The sequence below is a fragment of the Cyprinus carpio genome, chromosome B3, assembly GCF_018340385.1.
Source record: "Cyprinus carpio isolate SPL01 chromosome B3, ASM1834038v1, whole genome shotgun sequence".
In the NCBI taxonomy this organism is placed as follows: Eukaryota; Metazoa; Chordata; class Actinopteri; order Cypriniformes; family Cyprinidae; genus Cyprinus; species Cyprinus carpio.
In genome coordinates this window covers 12,825,324-12,846,215 of record NC_056599.1, presented here as the reverse complement: position 1 = coordinate 12,846,215, position 20,892 = coordinate 12,825,324, and the positions used below count along the sequence as shown (strand labels likewise).

Genomic DNA, 20,892 nt, shown 5'->3' with positions numbered 1-20,892 from the left:
TAACTGTTTTCAATTTGATTGTTTAAAATGCAATTTATTCCTTTGATGGTAAAGCTGCATTTTTTAGTACACTTCTCAAATCGTCCGTGTCTCATGATCCTTCAGAAATCATTCTGATATGCTGATTAAAAACATTTCTTATTATTATCAATGTCCGAATCAGTTATGCTGCTTCATATGTTTATGGTAACTGATTCTTTGAGCATTTATGTGAAATAGAAAATGTTTGTAACATTGTAAATGTTCTTCCTGTCACTTTTGATCATTTTAATGCATCTTTGCTGAATAAAACTATCAGTCTTATGAACCCCAAACTTTTGAACGGTAGTGCATGAGTAATTGTGATTTATGTATGTGTTTCAGAGTTCAGTGATCTGTATTTGTCTTGGACTCCAGCACAGGACCTGTTCTGAAGCTGTAGGGTTTTTCCACACAGTCCCATGGGGTTGGGATCTCAGGGAATATCATTACCTGGATGCTGGAAGGCCGATCAGTGGAGCAAGGTGTGTGTTTGTGTTTCACATTGGACTGTGTTGTTTCACTTCGGTCCAATGTGTTGTTTCTCCTTGTTGCAAAGTCCACGTGTTGGTAGAACTTCGGCAAAACTGACTTTAAGTTTACCACCAGATATAATGAAAAAGTCATCAGGGTTGTTGGTTTGTTGTTTACAGAGCTGTGCAGTTCACAAAGAGCAAACTGTGAGCTGGATATACACTTCCACTTGATGAAAATGTCAAAATCCGAAACCATATGAAACTATCTTCCTAAAATAATGTCCGCAGGTCTATATGTGAGGAGAACTGAGATGATTTTGTTCAAAATCAATGAGTCAGCCATCACAGAGTCAGCACTTTACTGCTCTTCCTGTGTTTCAACCACCATCGGCCAGCAGGGGGCAGTGCTGTGGGGATACAGTTCATTGGGTGAATGCTAAAGCAGGATTTCAGGCTGATTTATTGCTAATTCAAGGGTTTTCACTGCATAAAAGTTCCTATCTGGTATTAATTTGATGCAAATGCAGAATAAAATGGTGGTTAGAGATTAGATAAATGAAAGTTGCCACATAAATAATTGCAAATTCAAGAGCCTTTGATAAGGCCACAAACAAAGAATCACAAACAAAATAGCATTGCAACAAACACTACCACATATGACCAGAAATATCTCAGGCCTTCGCAGAAGTTGGGGGTGTTAGGTGTGTCTGAGAGTGATAGTGAGACAAACTTCCTCCTCATACGTACATTGGCCAACCTTCGCTTTAGAGGAAGAGAAGTGGCGCTGCGAGAGAAGAGAAAGCAGAGTTATCAAAACCCACACAGTCTTCATGTCCTGTGTCAGTGTTCGATGAAAGGTGATGGTTCTGACCGAATCATCTTCAGCTGGGGTGGATGGACTAACTGCTGGATGATAACACGAACACGGTCTGTTGTGAGCTGCTGGTTCATCAGTAGAGGACTAGATGGAGGAGGCAGCAGAGACTGCACAGCTGAGGCAACCAAAGGTTCAGGGTGAGTTACATCAGACTTTGAGGAGAGCTTGTTTTTATTGTAGCCAATCCAGCCACAGCTTTAAGCTGCATATGTGTATATCTGACTTCTGTTCTCTTTCTTTGCATATGTGTGTTTGTGTTGCATGCAATGATCAGTGCATGATCAGAGCACTTCCTGTCTTGTCCATTTTGCCTTTGTACAAAGGTTACATGGCAAGGAAGTTTTCATATGTGGGACATTTTGACAAATGTACAAAATGACCACATCTTGGGGTGACTTATGACAACTTTTTACTACTTTTAGAAAGTTTCTTATTTGGCACTGTGTATTCAAATTTAATTTTCTTTTTTAATTAATGTAGTTTGTTTTATAATTTAGTATTCTTTTTTTAAATGACAAATTCTCATAAAACATATAACTGGATTAAGTCCAGGATGTGGAGATAAACCTCAATAAGACCTCAGTGGGAGGAAGTCACATGCACTGGTTTCAAATCATTCGTGATAGATGCAGTGCTTCTCGTTTCAACCGCTTTAAGTGTCACATATCATTTAACATTATCCGTTTGAAACAATTATCCGAATGCCAGTTGAAACATTCTGTGTAACAACTAACAGCACAACGTGTCAACTGACAGCATAACCACAGTGCCATCCATGAGCTGACTTTCACATCCGGTGGGTGATTTCTGTCAAACAAAATGGAGATGAAGATAAAAATCTTATTCCATACATCTGAGCTAATCACTTCACCAAAAACAAGTCCTTATTGTCCCTGTAGCAGAGCATGTTAACAAACCTAGACAGGATGCGGTTGACCTAAATGGAGCATGTCAGAGAAAAAGAGAAAGAGAGATTGACTGTGACACTTTCTTTGTTAGTGCAGCATTAGTGTGGCACTTTGCACGTTCAGAGCCACATTTACAGCATTGCAGATGTGCATTCAAGGATTCGGAGAGTTCATGTTAAGTAAAAACTCAGATGGGTGAACTTTAGATAAGTAATTTACTAGCTTTAAAATATGCAATAAGCAAAAAGCTATTAATAGTATTGTGCAAATTAGTTTTGCTCACTTTTGCTGTTTTATCTTTACTGCATTTCTCAAATGTTTGCGTGAACTTTAGCAGTGCGACTTCCTGTCCTGATGTCAAATGCACATTTCATCAAGTCTTTAATTGTTTTTACTCTACTTTTAAGTTCCAGTTCCTGCAAGTGTTCACTCAAAAGTTAATGTACTTTAACCTCAATCAACAACCTTTTTCACAAAGAAGTGTTATCATACTTGAACTTGTATTACATCACACTGTCTATGTTACATGTATTACATTAAGTTGACATTTTTTCATAATATCAAAACTACAACAAAGAAACTGATATGGATTCTCTTGACAGCTACTCTAGTAAAAAGGCAGCTACAAGAAAACAGTTAAAGACCACTTTCGGTTAAGGAATGAGTAGAAATTACACAATATATATTTGACTGAAGGACTTTCTTTCTCTTTAAACACCAAGATAAAAGTAAATTGACAGTAATAAATTCACTAATAATAAACTGTCTGTATAGATTAAAAAAGATTAAAGATTAAAAAGTTGATTTATTTCATTAATTCCATTCAAAAAGTGAAACTTATATATTATATTCATTCATTACACACAGACTGATATATTTCAAATCTTTATTTCTTTTAATTTTGATGATTATAACTGACAACTATGGAAAAATCCCAAATTCATTATCTTAGAAAATTAGAATATAACTTAAGACCAATACAAAGAAAGGATTTTTAGAAATCTTGGCCAACTAAAAAGTATAAAAATGAAAAGTATGAGCATGTACAGCACTCAATACTTAGTTGGGGCTCCTTTTGCCTGAATTACTGCAGCAATGCGGCGTGGCATGGAGTCGATCAGTCTGTGGCACTGCTCAGGTGTTATGAGAGCCCAGGTTGCCCTGATAGTGGCCTTCAGCTCTTCTGCATTCTTGGGTCTGGCATATCGCATCTTCCTCTTCACAATTCCTCATAGATTTTCTATGGGGTTAAGGTCAGGCGAGTTTACTGGCCAATTAAGAACAGGGATACCATGGTCCTTAAACCAGGTACTGGAAGCATTGGCACTGTGTGCAGGTGCCAAGTCCTGTTGGAAAATGAAATCTGCGTCTCCATAAAGCTGGTCAGCAGCAGGAAGCATGAAGTGCTCTAAAACTTCCTGGTATACGGCTGCGTTGACCTTGGACCTCAGAAAACACAGTGGACCAACACCAGCAGATGACATGGCACCCCAAACCATCACTGACTGTGGAAACTTTACACTGGACCTCAAGCAACGTGGATTGTGTGCCTCTCCTCTCTTCCTGCAGACTCTGGGACCCTGATATCCAAAGGAAATGCAAAATTTACTTTCATCAGAGAACATAACTTTGGACCACTCAGCAGCAGTCCAGTCCTTTTTGAAGTGAGACGCTTCTGATGTTGTCTGTTGTTCAAGAGTGGCTTGACACAAGGAATGCGACAGCTGAAACCCATGTCTTGCATACGTCTGTGCGTAGTGGTTCTTGAAGCACTGACTCCAGCTGCAGTCCACTCTTTGTGAATCTCCCCCACATTTTTGAATGGGTTTTGTTTCACAAATCCTCTCCAGGGTGCGGTTATCCCTATTGCTAGTACACTTTTTTCTACCACATCTTTTCCTTCCCTTCGCTTCTCTATTAATGTGCTTGGACACAGAGCTCTGTGAACAGCCAGCCTGTTTTGCAATGACCTTTTGCGTCTTGCTCTCCTTGTGCAAGGTGTCAATGGTCGTCTTTTGGACAGCTGTCAATTAAGCAGTCTTCCCCATGATTGTGTAGCCTACAGAACTAGACTGAGAGACCATTTAAAGGCTTTGCAGGTGTTTTGAGTTAATTAGCTGATTAGAGTGTGGCACCAGGTGTCTTCAATATTGAACCTTTTCACAATATTCTAATTTTCTAAGATACTGAATTTGGTATTTTTACTTAGTTGTCAGTTATAAACATCAAAATGAAAAGAAATAAACATTTGAAATATATCAGTCTGTCTGTAATGAATAAATACAATATACAAGTTTCACTTTTTGAATGGAATTGGTGAAATAAATCAACTTTTTGATGATATTCTAATTATATGATCAGCACCTGTATACAATCAGACTTTTGTTAAACAGCAAATGGTCTTTAAGGCTCAGTAGTTCCTTAAGGAATTAAGTTATTATTTGCACCCAATGTTATATTGTGTATAGTTAAAACAGGGAAAGAAAGAAAAAACATTTTTGTTTTTAGGATTAATGGCATACAATTTCAGTTTGTAACAGTATTAATATGAATCTTTTTGTTTTACTGTTAGTTATTATATGTGTGTTCCTTGTATCATGGGAAAAAAGCTAATAATGTCAATAACCCAAAAAAACTGTATTAAATAAATGTAATTATAATGTAATTATATGCACCACTGGCGGAGGTGTGCCTGACAGAAATAATTTGTACTTACATCTTTGATATGAAAATAGGTTAGAACTTTATTTTAAGGTGTCCTTGTTATGCATGTTACATGTACTTACTATTATAATAACAATAAATTATGCACAATTGCATCCAACTAACCCTAAACCAAACCCTCATCTTAAACCTATAGTATCTACAAGTAGTTAATTAATATTACTGAGTACTTATATGTATAATTACACTGTAACAAGGACACCTTAAAATTAAAATGTAACCCACTTTTTTATAATCAGATTTTCATTTTAAAATATAACATGACCGGTCTTATTCTTCTGTTTCAGATGGTAGTACCCCAGTCCGGCACTCAGAAACCAAGCGTTACAGTGAGATATTACGCGATTTTGACGCTAACTTGGATCTTTCATTAACATGCTCGTACGTAGACCTTTACACTTTGTCATAAAATATCAGTCTTAAAAATAAAGGTTCAAAAAGAGGGTGTTTGCAGAGATGCCATAGAACAATAATTTTGGGTTCCTCAAAGAACCGTGTTTTCAAGAGTTCTTAAAAGAACAATTTTGTGTAATGGAACGACTCCATGGATGGTAAAGGTTCTTCATGGAACCTTGGATGACGATAAAGAAACTTTATTTTTAAGAGCATGAAAATAGTTTGAATACATGAAAGATCGGCTCTGTGAGAACGCTTCATTTTTAATATCTTTGTGTCGGTTGATTTGATTTCTCAGGACTGTGGATGAGCTACTACTAGAAGCAGACTCACTGTCTTTAACAGACACTTCAGCAGACACCACACTGAACGCTGATCTGGATGATATTACAGTGAGACATGATTGATGAATTATTGTTCCCACTCTTTTTCTCATATGCTCGTTCTCCTATCTCATGATACTTTTGGGTTCAACATTCTCTCTGAAGCAATGTGGTTTACGGTGGATATTAAAAGCTGTGTGTTTTTCAGGGTGAAGATGTGGAGTCGTTGAAGAGCTGCCGTGAGGAGGAGGAAAAAGACGGAGCTGTAACCGGTAATTCTTTTTAAGATCATTGTGTTTGCTTGCTGGACATTTGGAGGAAGACTAACAGGGTGAAAAGATTAATGAGATTTGCAATGAACAAGTTTGTTTGTACTCTCAAAAATATTAGAATGAATATCATGCATCCAGCTCGGTTTATTGAGGTTGATTGATTCGATATGGTCTTCTGTCCATCATTTGGACATAGACAGAGATGACTGATATATGAGAGAAGCAAAGCAAAGACAGTGACTGATCAGGCCCGGAGGCAACATGTCACTCCACCAAATCTCTCTTCTTCAACCTGCACTGTTTACGTGTAATTAGCCACATGGACTAATTGCCCCTCGCTAACAAGATTAGCACCGGACGGGGGTTAGAGAGCAGATTAAAGTAGCAGACAGCTGCTCTCTGTTTTTCCCGCTGATCCATCTCTCCGAAAACTGTTGAAAGATAAGATAGCATGTTCGCTTTAGAACTGTAATCTTTATATAAAATTAGAGTAGTACATATGAACCATAAATTATGAAGAAAAGAGTTGTAACCAAAGATAAAATGAGATTATTTTGATTAGGTGATAGCTGTGTTGTATTGAATAGCTATATATTGACGTCATCTTCCTTGGCTGCTACCTTGGCTAGACCTGCTTGTCCTGTGAGCATATAGCTGTTTGCTAGCTGAGATTAGGGATTACGTTAACACTCAAAGTTTAAATAAAGCATCCGCACAGTGACCTTCGAGATGATGATACCTTCACAAAGCACCTCACCTTCATTACTCACACCTGAGACAGACCGCAGTATCAACTGTATATTCTTAGCCTAGTTCAAACCCCCACTGTGAGACCTGATCAGCCTAATGGACTGACTAAGAAGAGACTTTTCATGACTTCTCTGGATAAAACTGTGAATTTATTGTCTTGTATCCTATAAACATCATATTAAATCATATATATTAATTTTAAATTGTTAATTAAAAAATGGCTGGATTGACCTGCATGTGGTTTAATCTCACAAAGAAGTTGACATAATTCATCCCAGTATCAAAAGAAAGAATAAGAATATTTTTCTTTACAAATTAAATAATGTATCATAATTATTTCGCCTTTTTCTGCATCACGGTAATGAGAATGAGATTTCTCACGTCACAGTAATGAGGAGTTTTTTTTTTTTTAAAACATTAAGGCAGTGACAATGAGATTTGTTTCGCATCACAATGAGAATGAGATTTTTCATGTTGCGGTAACGTTTTTTTTATTTTTTTGTAAAAAGGGGTATTAGTATTAGATTAATTACGCATCATGGTAATGAAAATGAGATCACAGTAATAAGAGAGAGATTTTTCATGATGCATAACCAGAAATAGTTGATTTATTTATTTATTTATGTATTTATTTGCATCAGATTAAAAATAATTAGATGAATTATGGATCACGGTAATGAGAATGGGTTTTTTTTTTTTGCATCAGAAATAAGAATGAGATTTTTCACATAGTGTAACGAGGATGAGGTGTTTTTGCATCACTGTAATGAGAAAGAGATTTTTCAGGTCATGGTAATGACAATGAGTTTTTTCGCATTATGGTAATGAGAATTAGATTTTTTTCACATCATGGAAATGAAAATGAGATTTTTGGCATCACAGTAATAAGAATGAGATTTTTTTCACGTTATGGTAATGAGAATAAGATTTTTCACATCACAGTAATAAGAGAGATTTTTCATGTTGCATAACCAGAAATAGTTTTTATTTTGCATCAGAGTAAAAATTTTTTTGATGAATTACGGATCATGGTAATAAGAATGAGATTTCTTTTTTTTTTTTTTTTTTTGCATCACGGTATTGAGAATGAGATTTTTTTTTTTCATCACGGTAATGAGAATGAGATTTTCTTTTCATCACGGTAATGAGAATGAGATTTTTTTGCATCACAGTGATGAAAATGAATTGTTTTCACATCACACTAATGAGAATGAGACTTTTGCGCATCATGGTAATGAGAATGAGATTTTTTTACATTAAGGTAATGACAATGAGCATTTTTTACATCACAGTAATAAAGATTTTTTCACATTATGTTATTGAGAGAGCTTTTTTTACATCAGTAATGACAATAAGATTATTTTCACATTAATGATAATTTAAAAAAAAATTAATGCATCAACATTAATGCAAATCGGATGTTTTTGTTTTGCAGTGTCACAATAAAAATGTTTTACAACTCTTTAAATTACTTAATTGTTTTTGCAATATATAACTATTAGAGAAGCAAAAAAGAAAAAAAAGAGTGTTTAGGAGAGCATAAAGTAATGATACTGATATCCTTATATCAGGAAGCCAGCCCCACCCTAATCTGAAGACCATCACTCTACAGTCTGCTACTGTCCTGGATTAGTTCCCCTCCCCTCTGTACCAAACATGTACACAGACATGCAAATGCATTAACATGAGATAGGAAGTATGGCAGGATAGAAGTTGGATAGAGACACTCCAACACAAATAGGAGTGGTGATGGAGAAAATTCATGTTTGTAGTTCTGATGTTTTGATCAGATCAGATGTTTAGTAATGGACAGGGAGGAGACAGCAGACAAAGGGAGGGTGAACTGTCTTGGTCTCCGTGAAATCCTCACACACTCACTGCTGAGCCCTAAAGCCTCATGGACACTACCGAGCGAGCTCAGGAGTTCCATATACACAAATCTTGCATGGATATTGAATTACCAATCTGGAATATTGTGGTGGAGAGTCGCAGGGATTTTCCCTTGGATTATCACATATGTTGTGATTCAGTGCTTGTTTATGACATCTTTAACAAACATTTGGAGAATGGTGGCTTACTGCATGGTTTTTAACAAATTAAGTTGCTTTTTTTGCCAACAGTCTTTATTGTGATGCCACATTTGGGCATGTACCGCAACTCAGCGTTTTCCAAAGCTTTGCCTTTACTTCCTTTGAAGATACAGGAGATTTATCCTGTATAGTAACAGCCGACAGGATCATTAAAGGTGGTTGAGGACAAGCTTCTTCAAGTCCCGAGCTGGGTTTAGCTTACAGAGTAAGGCATGCAAACGCTCCATTGATGCTGATGTATTCCCCCTCAGCCCAGGATGCCGACCTGGCCCTGTGTCGCTGCGAGGGTGGCGTGGAGCTCGCCCTGCAGTACGCCAAAATGTGGTGCCGTTATGCCAAAGACCTGCTGACCTGGATGGACAAAAGAATCAGCCTGGGTGAGTGTTTTAAATTTAGTCTTTGATTGCATGAATTTCTGTCAAATAGTCACAGGAACACATCCTCTTACTGTCAGAAAAATACTGAAAACTAAAACTAAACTCATGTTTTCAATGTGCTGACACATTGTGTTTAGGTTAGATTTGTTTTGCCAGTAATTATAGGTCATTTCTGTCAGGAAGAAATGCTGAGAGACTTCTTCCTGGAAACAGAATAAGAGTCCAAATTTGGATCTCTGAGAGAATAAGAGTTTAATAGGATGAAGTAACCTTTAACACGTCATCTCTCACATCGCCATCTAGTGGAAGGTTACTGATAGGTTCCTAAAAGTGTCTAATGCCTTACACCCAATCCTGAGACAAACTACTAGACGATTTTTAGGGCCACAACAGGAGAATGAAGAGGTTTTATGTGTCAACATACAAGCCAGTTATAACCTGTAGCTGAAACATTGTATATGTTTGCGATAACCTATAGTGTGATGTATAACCAGAGCAAAAAGAGATAGTACTCAAGCTCAAAATATGAAACGGAGCCAAGGCTACGTGTCAATAATAATGAATGAACAGAACAGGGAAAGCATAAAGTACATTACCACTGTAAAACATGAGTCGGTGTGGTATTCCTGGAATCAGTGATGATGAATATCCTATTTTCCATTGAGCTGTAATGCTAATGGGTTATGGCACGATACAGTTGTGTCACCTTATATCCGCTCGCAGTTGTATTGATGTTTTGAAACACTCTATTCTGTGTACATCGATACAGATGCAAACTATTTCTGTCGGTCAATCGTATTTTCCATTCACCTCTGTCTTCTGCCATTATGATTTGGTGCATTAGCATTATGTGGTTATAAAAATCATGTTGTTTGTTTACAGAGCAAGAGTTTGCAAAGAGTATTATGAGAGCAGCAGATGCAGCCAAGTCATGTGTTGCTCAACAGGTAAAAATGTGTGTGTGTGTGTGTGTGTGTGTGTGTGTGTGTGTGTGTGTGTGTGTGTGTGTGTGTGTCTACACAAAATGTGTAAAGAGTTTCTAACTGTTCTGTTGTCCTGTTGCATAAAGAACACATTGTTTGCTGTCAGCCTTAATGCATGTGGACGCACTCCACAGGACATGATGCCTCTACAGAACATCTACACACAGGCGCTGGACCATGATATCAAAAGCAGCACATCAGCCAAACAAACTGCTGAACTCATTCAACAGCGCTGCTACCAGGTGCTCCATCCATCCAAACAATCTTTATATCAAATACAAGAAATCTGAAACATAACATCTAACTTGTGGGATTCTGCTGTCTATCCCACAGGCTCTCTCGGCCAAGAGGAACGAAATCGACAAGTGGCGACGGGAATTCAAAGAGCAGTGGTCTAAAGAGCAGAAGAGGATGGTCAGTGGTTGATATAATGTATGTGTTTTTGATGTGGTCCGCTTTTCCAGTAATGTGACTGATAATGTTATGTGTATTAGAACGATGCAGTGTCTGCGCTGAAGAGAGCAAGACAGCAATACCTGCAGCGCTGTGAGGAGCTGGAGAAGGCCAAAGCCATGACGGCCAAAGCTGAAGAGGACACGGGGGGTTACAAAACCCTGGACAAGAGGAGGAAGTCCAGAGATGACGCCCAAACGAAGGTCATCTTGAGGATATGGCTCGTTCTATCATTTCTCACCAACACAAAACTATAACAAAAACAATAGGCTTTCTCAATAGCATTGCTGTCTCAGTTTATATATTTCAATTTCAAGCAAACCCACTGTGCACAAAATATTTATGTGCGATTATAAAATGCTTTCCCTTGATTAATTAAATATGATAACTCTATATTTTATCGCTATGCTTTGTTACTGTGCAGGTTACAGAGACTGAGATGTTGTACAGGCAGTGTGTGTGTGAAGCGAACAACCATCAGAAAGAGCTGGAGAAGGTGAAGCGCACGATCATTGTCCACATTCGCAAGCTCATCTGTCAAGGAGACACTGTGCTAAAAGAGGTTGGTTCACCTTAACATGAAAAGTAATCAACTACTGTAGGGAGTGGCTCTTTTGGTTTGCACTGTAAAGTAACCACCCAGAATACACTAGGAACCATAGAAACAGCTGTCTTTGTCTTATCCTTCTGTCAGGCAACGGTGAACATGTTTTATTACCAACGGCAGCAGACTGAGCAGGTTCCTCTGGGCTACCAGAACTTAGAGCTGACCTGCAGGCCCTGTGATCCAGGAGAACCCTACCTGCACTACATCCTGGGAAAGCACCTGCCTGAAACACCTCTCCAGAACTTCACATTTCAGGAATTCATGCCCCAAAACAAGAGGTAAGGACTGGAGGACAAACAAGTCTGACTTGCAAGTTGCAGGAAGTCAGTAAGATGTTAATTTTTTTAAAGAAATTAATGTTTTCATTAAGAAAGGAAGCATTTGATTAATCAAAAGTGACGGTGAAGACAAGATTCCATTTGATTCCAACAATAAACGCTGTTCGTTTGAACTTTCTATTCATCAAAGAATCCTGAAACAAATGTGTAGGGTTTTCCACAAAAATATTAGGCAGCACAAATGTTTTCAACAGATAATAATATTAATACATGTTTCTTGAGCAGCAACTGAGCATGTTAAAATGATTTCTGAAGAATCGTGTGACACTGAAGACTGGAGTATAATTACTTTTTTATCAAGTAAATGCACTCTGGGTGAACACAAAAAACTTCTTTCAAAAACATAAAATCTTACTGACCACAAACTTTTGAATGTTAGTTTGCATGTTTTATATATACAGCAAAATTAGTATATGATACACTATATTGCCAAAAGGACTGGGACGCCCCCTTCTAAAGAACAGGTTTGACTACTTTAGTAATTTCCATTAGTACAGATCTTAATGTTTAAGCATATAATGGGTACAGTCATTTTAGACACATCCAAAACTGTTACTATCTTTCAACACATGAATTATGTTTCCGTGTTTGTTGCCAGAGTTTTGGAAGTGCCTTTTTCTTTTCTAAAGAAGGGGGTGTCCCAATACTTTTGTCCATATAGTGTATGTACAAGTCATTGGTGTTTGGTGATGAGTTTTTGGTCACACCAGAGGTGTTCAGCTGCTTTCTGCAGACCAGTCAAGTTCTTCCACACAAACTGAATCAATCATTTCTTTTTGAACCTTGCCTTATACACAGAGGCATTGCCATGTTAGAATAGAAAAGGGTCCTGTCCAAACTGTTGCTATTAAAATTTGAAGCACACAATTCCCTAGAATATCATTATATGCTTAAACATTAAGATTTGTAGTCAAACCTGTTCATAGAAGGGGGTGTCCCAATACTTTGGGCAATATAGTGTATTATATAATATAATTGGAGGCAAGCTTTCAAGAAACCAAGAAAAATTCCTGAGTAAAAACCAAGGTACTTCAATTAATGCTATTGTAGATGTCCAAAAAGCCAAAAACGTATATTTGTTTAGGGTTTTGCGTTTTTTTCTTTTCTTTTTTTTTTTTTGAGATTTGCTAGGTTTTTCATTGTAACAGACATCAGCTTCACTTTCATAACTGCATGGATCTCCGTTGCTAAAGGCCAGTGAAGCTTGCTAAAGCTGTGAACAGAACTGAATTGCCTGTAATCTCAGTCGACTAAAGCTTACTTCAAATGCAACCACATCATTCGAGTTGGATTTTTGTGTATTTCACAGATCCCCACCAGCAGGTCGACGTAAACAAAGCACCGCTCCAAGTTACCAACTAGATTCATATGCGCTGCCAGAGGAACTGAAACACAGCAGCAGTTTAGTAGAAGGACGTACGTCTCCTCTCACACATTTTCTTACATGTAACTCATCCAGATGAAGTGCACTTGATGATTTTCGTGTGATTTGTTGATGTACAGGACGTCCCGGTCACAGCGACAGAGACAGCACCGGAGGAAGTCTTGAATCACTGTCCAGTCCAGGTAGGGAAGATCTATTGTAACTTATGAAGTAACTGTCCCGTCTGTGAATAGGTTAGTCATATGTCTCCTCTCTAGCTTATGGGAACCGTAAGCTGCCCAAGGCCTCCTCCACGGGAACCATGTCTTCAGATGATCTTGATGAGAAAGACGCTCTGCAAGAAGCAGGTATGAGATGCTTTTCATCATTTACACTTGCTGCATTTTTATGGCTGATAGTGCAGTTGTTGACTGTTCTTCATGTGTGTGCAGAGAGCGAAGAGGGTTTGTCTGACAGCAACGGAATGACATGCAAACCACGAAATGCATCACGCGCTGCACTGACCCACAGACTGAAAAAAATGAAGAGCAAGATGGTCAAGTGTAAGCAATGTGACAATTACATCCTGGTCAACGGGATCGAGTGCGAAGAGGTGAGTGTCAGAAGAATGTGTGTAGCTTTTTGGTTAAACATCTAAGCCGCAAATTGAAGACATTGCACTTTAACCTTATTGACAATGATGTATTTTGAAATAATTATGAAATAATAAATAAATCATACTGCGGTGGGTCAAAAAAACACTGTAAATTTTAACTAATTGCATTTAATACATTGCAATATACAAAACATTACACTGTAAAAAAAAAATCCATAAAATTTACGGTAAAAAAACGGAAGCTATGGTTGCCGGAATTTTACTTTAAAAAATACGGTAGCAACATTTTAGGTTTTTTTAAATTCACAGTAATTTTTTTACAGTGTACAAAATATAATGCATTTTGATTGAATAGTAAAAAATATACAGTTAAGTGTCTGAAATGATTCGATTCAGTTTGTACTTAAATATATTATAAAGTACGCTAAAATCTACTTTCTTTCAAATGAAACTACAGTACAATATAGATTTGAATATACAATATACATAGATTCTTAGTCAGTGTTATAAATTACAATATTAGTAGTTCAAAAACTATGCCATAATTTATTTAAAATACATTCATTGATACTAAGTATACTTAAATGCATTAACATGTTTATTGACATCACTTAAGACTTACTGATATGAAAGTGTATTTAAACTTTATATATTGTATTTCTTTATTGCATAATGCACAGTGCTAATATTATGCCTAAAATGTGTTTAAATCACCTAAATATGTAAATGTAAATGTATTTGTAGTATACTTAGCACAAAATAAATGTATTTCAAATACATTTTTCAGTATATTTATTTTCACTAGGGTATATATATATATATATATATATATATACACACACACACAAAATAATTTGTTGTTTTTTTAAGTGCACTAAGCAGTGCTTTATGGGGGTGGGAGGTCATTTGGGTGAATTGTGGGAACTGTAGTCAAAAATCAGGATAAATAACAAATTACATTTGAAACTGAAGATCTTGAAATCATAAAGTTTCTACAGAATCATATCATTAAATAACAATCTCAGAACTAATGACAGGTCTGTTGACAAAGGTTTTTAAATTGTCCTAAGAAACCGGTTTTTCTATTTAGAAAATGAATGTTATTTTTACTTGGGGAACCCAAATACATTGCTGTATTGTTTAGACATTTAACCTCAGTTTACTTCTGGTGATGTACCATATAAGTAGCTGGATATATGACTAAGCAGCTAAACGACTAGTTCATAAAAGAAAAGAGCCACTCCTTATTTCCCTGTGCACTGGTCTGAATATGGCGTACTGACAGTTGCTCCTCTCTTGCCAGTGTGGCCTCGCAGTCCACAGGAAGTGCCTGGAGGTGTGCCAGATGGAGTGTGAGCACAGGAGAGGCTTTATCTTTGGGATGGAATTCTCCATGCTGCCCAGAGAGAGCCAAGACTCGGTGCCCTTCGTTGTCCTGCGCTGCACAGAAGAGATTGAGAGCAGGGCTCTCGGAGTTCAGGTGGGAAGTGGAACTCAGTACATGGATCTTGTGATGTTATGAAGAGATAATGGTGCTTGATAAAGTCACAATGAAATAAAAGTAGCGACTGATCTTTTCTTCCATGCATTGTATTGTTAAGTTTCTGATTATCAAAAAAGATGTAGGACGGTACTTGGTTCTGTGCAATGGTTTTTGATTGAATGTTGAGATATGGCTATTGCAGAGGCAGATTTAATCCTGAATGATTGGAGAAGTCAGTTATGACATCCAAAAAAATTAAGATCTATATCATGCAGTTTATGAATTTTAATTTCTGGCCGACAAACTAGTGATTTGTAGTTTGTAGTGTGGCTTGTCGTGAAAGGATGTGCTATTACTTTTCTAAGTAATTATATTTACAATTATTTACAGTAGACAACAAATTCCATAGAATGAATCTGAAGGACCCCCGAGCCAAATCTACTTCAGACTTCAGAGTCTGGTAATGTGTGATCCTTAGTCGTTTAGTGTATGATGTAACTATTTACAAAGTCACCTAGTGTTTTACAATCTGTCACCACTTTAAAAGTTGTGTAGTGTGCAGAGCAGTTGCAGGCCTAGCATCATAACACGTATACGTTTTGCGCGGGCAAACACCACTCACGCTTTCTTCAGACAATGAAATAATCTAGTTGTCTTCAGTCTCTTGTTCTTTCCTCTATATCTAGGGAGTTTACAGAATCAGTGGATCCAAACCTCGCATTCTGAAGTTATGTCAGGCTTTCGAAATCCAGAAAGACCAAGTTGACCTTGCTGACCTCTCTCCACATGACATCACCTCCGTACTGAAGCATTTCTTCAAAGAGGTAAACACACACACACACAAAATACAATTGAAGTAGTTAAAGTAAAACAAAAAAATCTAGACTCTAATAACTTTCACATTACCTTGTCCTCAATGTCTGTTGGGGTTATGACCCTGGTTTTAACGTATAACGTAACACCCCGTCTTCCTCTTTCACAGCTTCCAGAGCCGTTACTCACCTTTGACCTTTACAACGAATTCATCAATGTGGGTAAGGAGATTCAGAGGCTTAGTGAAAAGGACCATGCAGCCGAGTCTGCTGGGATTGCGATGATTATTGTGGTCAGACTCCGAGAGCTCATCGGACGATTGCCTCTGTGTAACTACAACACAGTGCAGCACATGATGGCCCACTTGAACAGGTACCATACTGTGTGTCAAATCACATTACAGTTTTTGTTTGGGGGGGGGGGCACATTTCTCAATATTTAGGTCACTTTTTCAAATCTCTTCACACAGTTCTCCTAGCCAACTTGAAACCAGCTTGGCACAGCAGAACATTTCACATCCACAATGACCTAAAATTAGCAAAATATGTGTGTCTCAAAGAGTTCATTCTTTTGAACACTAGCAAAGATCGTCACCCAGCAAACTCTGTCACTCGTAAAACAATGACCTAAAAAACACTATACCATTTTTTATTTTATTTTCTTATTAGAATTAACTTTACTGTATGCTACGTGGTTCATTATTTCCAAGTTTCCACTTTTGTGTAGATGGTAATGAAACTGAAAGACTTATACTTGTGTAGGTGTTCAACAAAACTGAAACCATAAAAAAAAAAAAAAAATTTGTTACTTGGAAGAAAAAACCCCTGACATAAATAGCATAAATGAAAATATATAAAAGAAACTTAAACTTATTTCAGCTAGTTACAAAAGCAACATTTCTCATTTTTGTTTAGTTTACTTTAGTATCCTAAAATAATAAAACATTAATCAAAATAAAAATGTATAAACACTATATAGACATGTTTTTTTAAACTAATAAAATGACAAAAACGCAACAAAATTACAAAATGTAATTAAAATGAAAACAGAAATGATACTAATAAAAACTAGTGTTGTCAAACAATTAATTGCACGAGTAACTACATCCAAAATAAAAGTTTTTGTTTACATAATATATGAGAGTGTACTGTGTATATTTATTATTTATATATAAATACACATACATGCATGTATAAATTTACAAATAATTTTATGTTTATATATTAAATATATTTATATATAATATAAATTATATGATTATAAATATATACATGTAAATATTTTCAAAATACTGTATATATATATATGTATTTGTATATACATAATAAATATACAGTACACAGTACACACACACACACACACACACATATGTAAACAAAAACATTTATTTTGAATGTGATTAATCAGCACTAATAAAAACTAATTTACAATATGAATAAAAACTATAATAGTATCTCAATGAAATTACAACAACACTAATTTAGCTACATGTAATTGTTTTGCTAGTATTTCATTTACTGAATTTAGAATATATTTCAATATGGTATTACACTAAAAATGTAGCAAATTACTGTTTTATTCATGTCAGGTGAAAAAAAGAAAGTGTAAAATAAACAACCTGTGATTCAGCACATATAGTTTTGGTTGTGATTGTGTTTCAGTGAGAAAAGAATTCATGTACTTTGGAAGAAGTAGTCATTGAGTGCATTTTATGCCGAAGCGATGGAAAATGAGCAGTTGAGCCCATCTGGACTGCTGTTGTGCTTATTGTGTAAAAAACCTGTAAAGCTGCCACTTGTTTAAATCAAGTAGTTCCCTGCTAACACATCACTTTCTTCTCTTCAGGATTGCAGAACATTACGAGGACAACAAGATGTCTCCAGGAAACCTGGGCATTGTGTTTGGCCCCACTCTCCTGCGGCCCCTGGTGTCAGGAGACGTGTCGATGATCGCTCTGCTGGAAACCAGCTATCAGGCCCTTCTCGTGGAGTTCATGATCTCACACTATGACCACGTCTTCGGTCCCGCAACGAGATCCAGCTCACCTCCTCCACCGCCTCCCACAGCACCCCTCCCAGACACCCCTCCCAGAGCCTCATGTCCCCTGTCTCCTGCCAGCAGTTCCTCTCAGGACCCCGAAGCCGCGGGTAGGGAACGTCCACGCTCTCTGGAGGTAGGCAATAAGTTCTTGACTTCACACAATTGCAGGCTATGCTTTAAGCTAGCTGTTGTCATGATGATGCTAAAAGCTCACCTCAGGTGGACATGCTCGTGCGGGTTGATCTGCTTGAGCCTGTCTTGCACCGCCTGGGCCTTAATTGTCCCTCCGCGTCCCGTGGAGAGACCTGGAGGGATTAAACGCTTATTCTGTGAAGATTACTTTTGCTTGCCTGTGTGCTTGTGCTTATGTTAGAGCCTTACCCCTGCTGCACTCTGCTTTAGCTCCTCGCCGAGTCCTTGACTACAGGAAAGCCTGGAGGATACTAATAGTTGTGCCATTAGACTCGTCTTCTCTAACTGGAACAGTTTAACTACATCTAAGTATTTCTTATTAGCGAGAACCAAAACAGAAGTTCAGAAGATCAACATTTTGCACACGTTAAGATTGTTTAGTTGTTAGCTGCAGATAGTTTCTCACAAATACCATAGAACTGAACCAGCATATTTTTTCAGCATCGACCATGTGTATATGTGATATAATAAATCTTTATACAAGAATTCTAATGCTGTAAAACTGACATAACAAGAAGATTACCTTTCAAAAAAGAACAATTAATGAAGTCTCACTGGAACTGCGTTTATTTGATCAAAAGTACAGTAAAGTCAGTACTATTGTGAAATATTATTGCAGTTTAAAATAACTGTTTTCTAATTGAATATGATTTAAAATATTATTCATTTCCGTGAAGACAACGCTGAATTTTCAGCATCATTTCTTCAGGCGTCAGTGTCACGTGATCCTTCAGAAATCATACTAATATGCTGACTTGCTGCTCAAAAAACATTTATTATTATTATCAGTGTTGGAAAGAGTTGTGCTGCTTAATATTTTACTATTAACATGATACGTTTTTTAATTCTTTGATTCTTCAATGAATAGAAAGCACAAATGAACAGCATTAATTTGAAATAGATTTTTTTTTGTAACATTACAAGTGTCTTTACATTCACTTTTAATGAATTAAATGCATTCTTTCTGGATAAAAGTGACTTAAAAAAAAATCTTACTCACCCCAAACCTTTAAACGATAATGTATGTAATAAGTTTTAACAAGAAATCTTAAATTGACTGAGACTTTATTTACAAAACAATACTAAACATTACAGTAATTTAAAAATCGAAATGATCGTTCTGCCTTACTGGCTCTCAAGTCAACGTATATTCAGAGTTTTTATCATTTTAACAGAATCGCACAATCAAGAGAGAATCAAGTGAGGGTTATATTTCTGACAAGTCGTCATCCAATGAAGCAATGGACCAGCTGAGCCCAGAAGCCATTGAGAGAGCAGGTAGGCGGGCCTCTAAAAGACATTGATGTTTAATATCAGCTGGCTGCTTGCGCAAACTATTTGCTGTGTTTCTGTAGAATTGGCATAATTTCCTTCCTGCTGTCATAAGCCAATCTATTTCAGTCAAACTTTTGACTATTATAAGATGCTTGAATGTTTTCTGTCTAAACGTGTGACATTTTTCAAAAGCATTTTGATTATAAACTGGGCCTTTATATAAATATATATGTGTATATATATATATATATATATATATATATATATATATATATATATATAATCTTTAATTATGAAAACAAGAAGTAGTGTTGTTAATAAATGTCTGGTTTTTATCTGTATCTCTTCTAGGCCTGGCTATGAGGGCGACAGCATCTCCTCAGGTGCATTTGGAGCAAGCTGCAGAAAGTCATTTACAAACTCAGTCCAGGGCTCACTTCAGCAGGCAGCCAGTGAAGTACTACAGGCAGGGTTCGGCAGGAGCGCAATTACGCAAAGCAGGCTCTCACTCTTGGGACGAGGACAGTTCTGGGAGCAGGGAAGGACTTGTGTCAAGGAGCCCAGACAGCAGTCGCAGCTGCTCTCCTGAGCCCCAGACCCCAATAGAAACTCACTGCCGATTACACGAGACCCCCGTCCCGCAGAATAAGACTGCATACACCCCTGAGAGTCAGACTGCACCTCATGCAGGGGTAAAAAGGACTGTATCGGAGGAGGGGGTTAAAGCTGTAGCTTCTTCAGTTAAACAACATGTGGGACAAATGGGAAAACAAAATACCAACCAATCAAACAACACCCTGGGGGGGAGAGAGCGCCTGATCCGATCCTTGAGGAGGCGTCCCACGGAGGAGAAAATGGCCCAAAAGGTTCTGTCCGGACTGAAGCTTAAACGCAGTGATTCAGGGAAGGGCGAGCAGCTCCATTTTGTTTGAAAGTGACTGAAAAAAATCTGGGGTTCCTTAAATTCACTGGAATACATCCCATTTCGGGCTGTAGAGTATTTTTAGTACAAGTGTCCATTTTTAGTTTTCCTGCTTTGTGGCACATGACATACGGTGCAGTTAAATCATGGTACAGATGGTAGTTCCCTTTCTCACTGGATATTTGGCACAGATTTACCAGTGTTTATCTGAGATGCATAGACTGCCTGTCTTGTATAGATGTTTGATGCTGAATCACGAGTCCTTTGGGGATGAATATGCAATATATGGAAACAAACAAACAAAAACTGTCTACTTACTGTTTTCGGATTCTTTAAAAACCACATTATTTTTAGTGTGTTCACATCCTTAACCAACAATACGGCTTTGTTTTCAGCATTTTATATTTTATAAACCCAGGTGAAAAAAGTACACTTCCATAATGTACTTAAAGTGCCCTATTTTCACGCACTAATTTTGTACTTAATATAAAACTGATTCTTCTTTTTAAGTACTACTTAACTGTGTCTGTTTTGGGATGCCACGAATATGAACTAAAATGCACTTCTAACAGAAGTCTTTAGTTGCCACTTGTGGT

The 20,892-nt window shown here is 37.2% G+C and overlaps 1 protein-coding gene across 1 annotated transcript; it reads left to right on the top strand.

The window, feature by feature from the left end:
• Nucleotides 1-1,247: 1,247 nt before the first annotated feature.
• Nucleotides 1,248-20,602, top strand: LOC109113844 (GEM interacting protein). The gene is made up of 21 exons (XM_042719772.1): nt 1,248-1,508; nt 5,291-5,384; nt 5,698-5,791; nt 5,931-5,994; nt 9,086-9,211; nt 10,094-10,158; nt 10,329-10,436; nt 10,528-10,608; nt 10,689-10,850; nt 11,072-11,209; nt 11,342-11,532; nt 12,902-13,008; nt 13,096-13,158; nt 13,234-13,323; nt 13,408-13,568; nt 14,875-15,051; nt 15,741-15,878; nt 16,037-16,239; nt 17,713-18,040; nt 19,275-19,377; nt 19,726-20,602. The coding sequence occupies exons 1-21, from the start codon at nt 1,460-1,462 to the stop codon at nt 20,304-20,306; spliced, it is 3,123 nt and encodes a 1,040-aa protein (XP_042575706.1). The 5' UTR covers nt 1,248-1,459; the 3' UTR covers nt 20,307-20,602.
• The last annotated feature ends 290 nt before the right edge of the window (nt 20,603-20,892 follow it).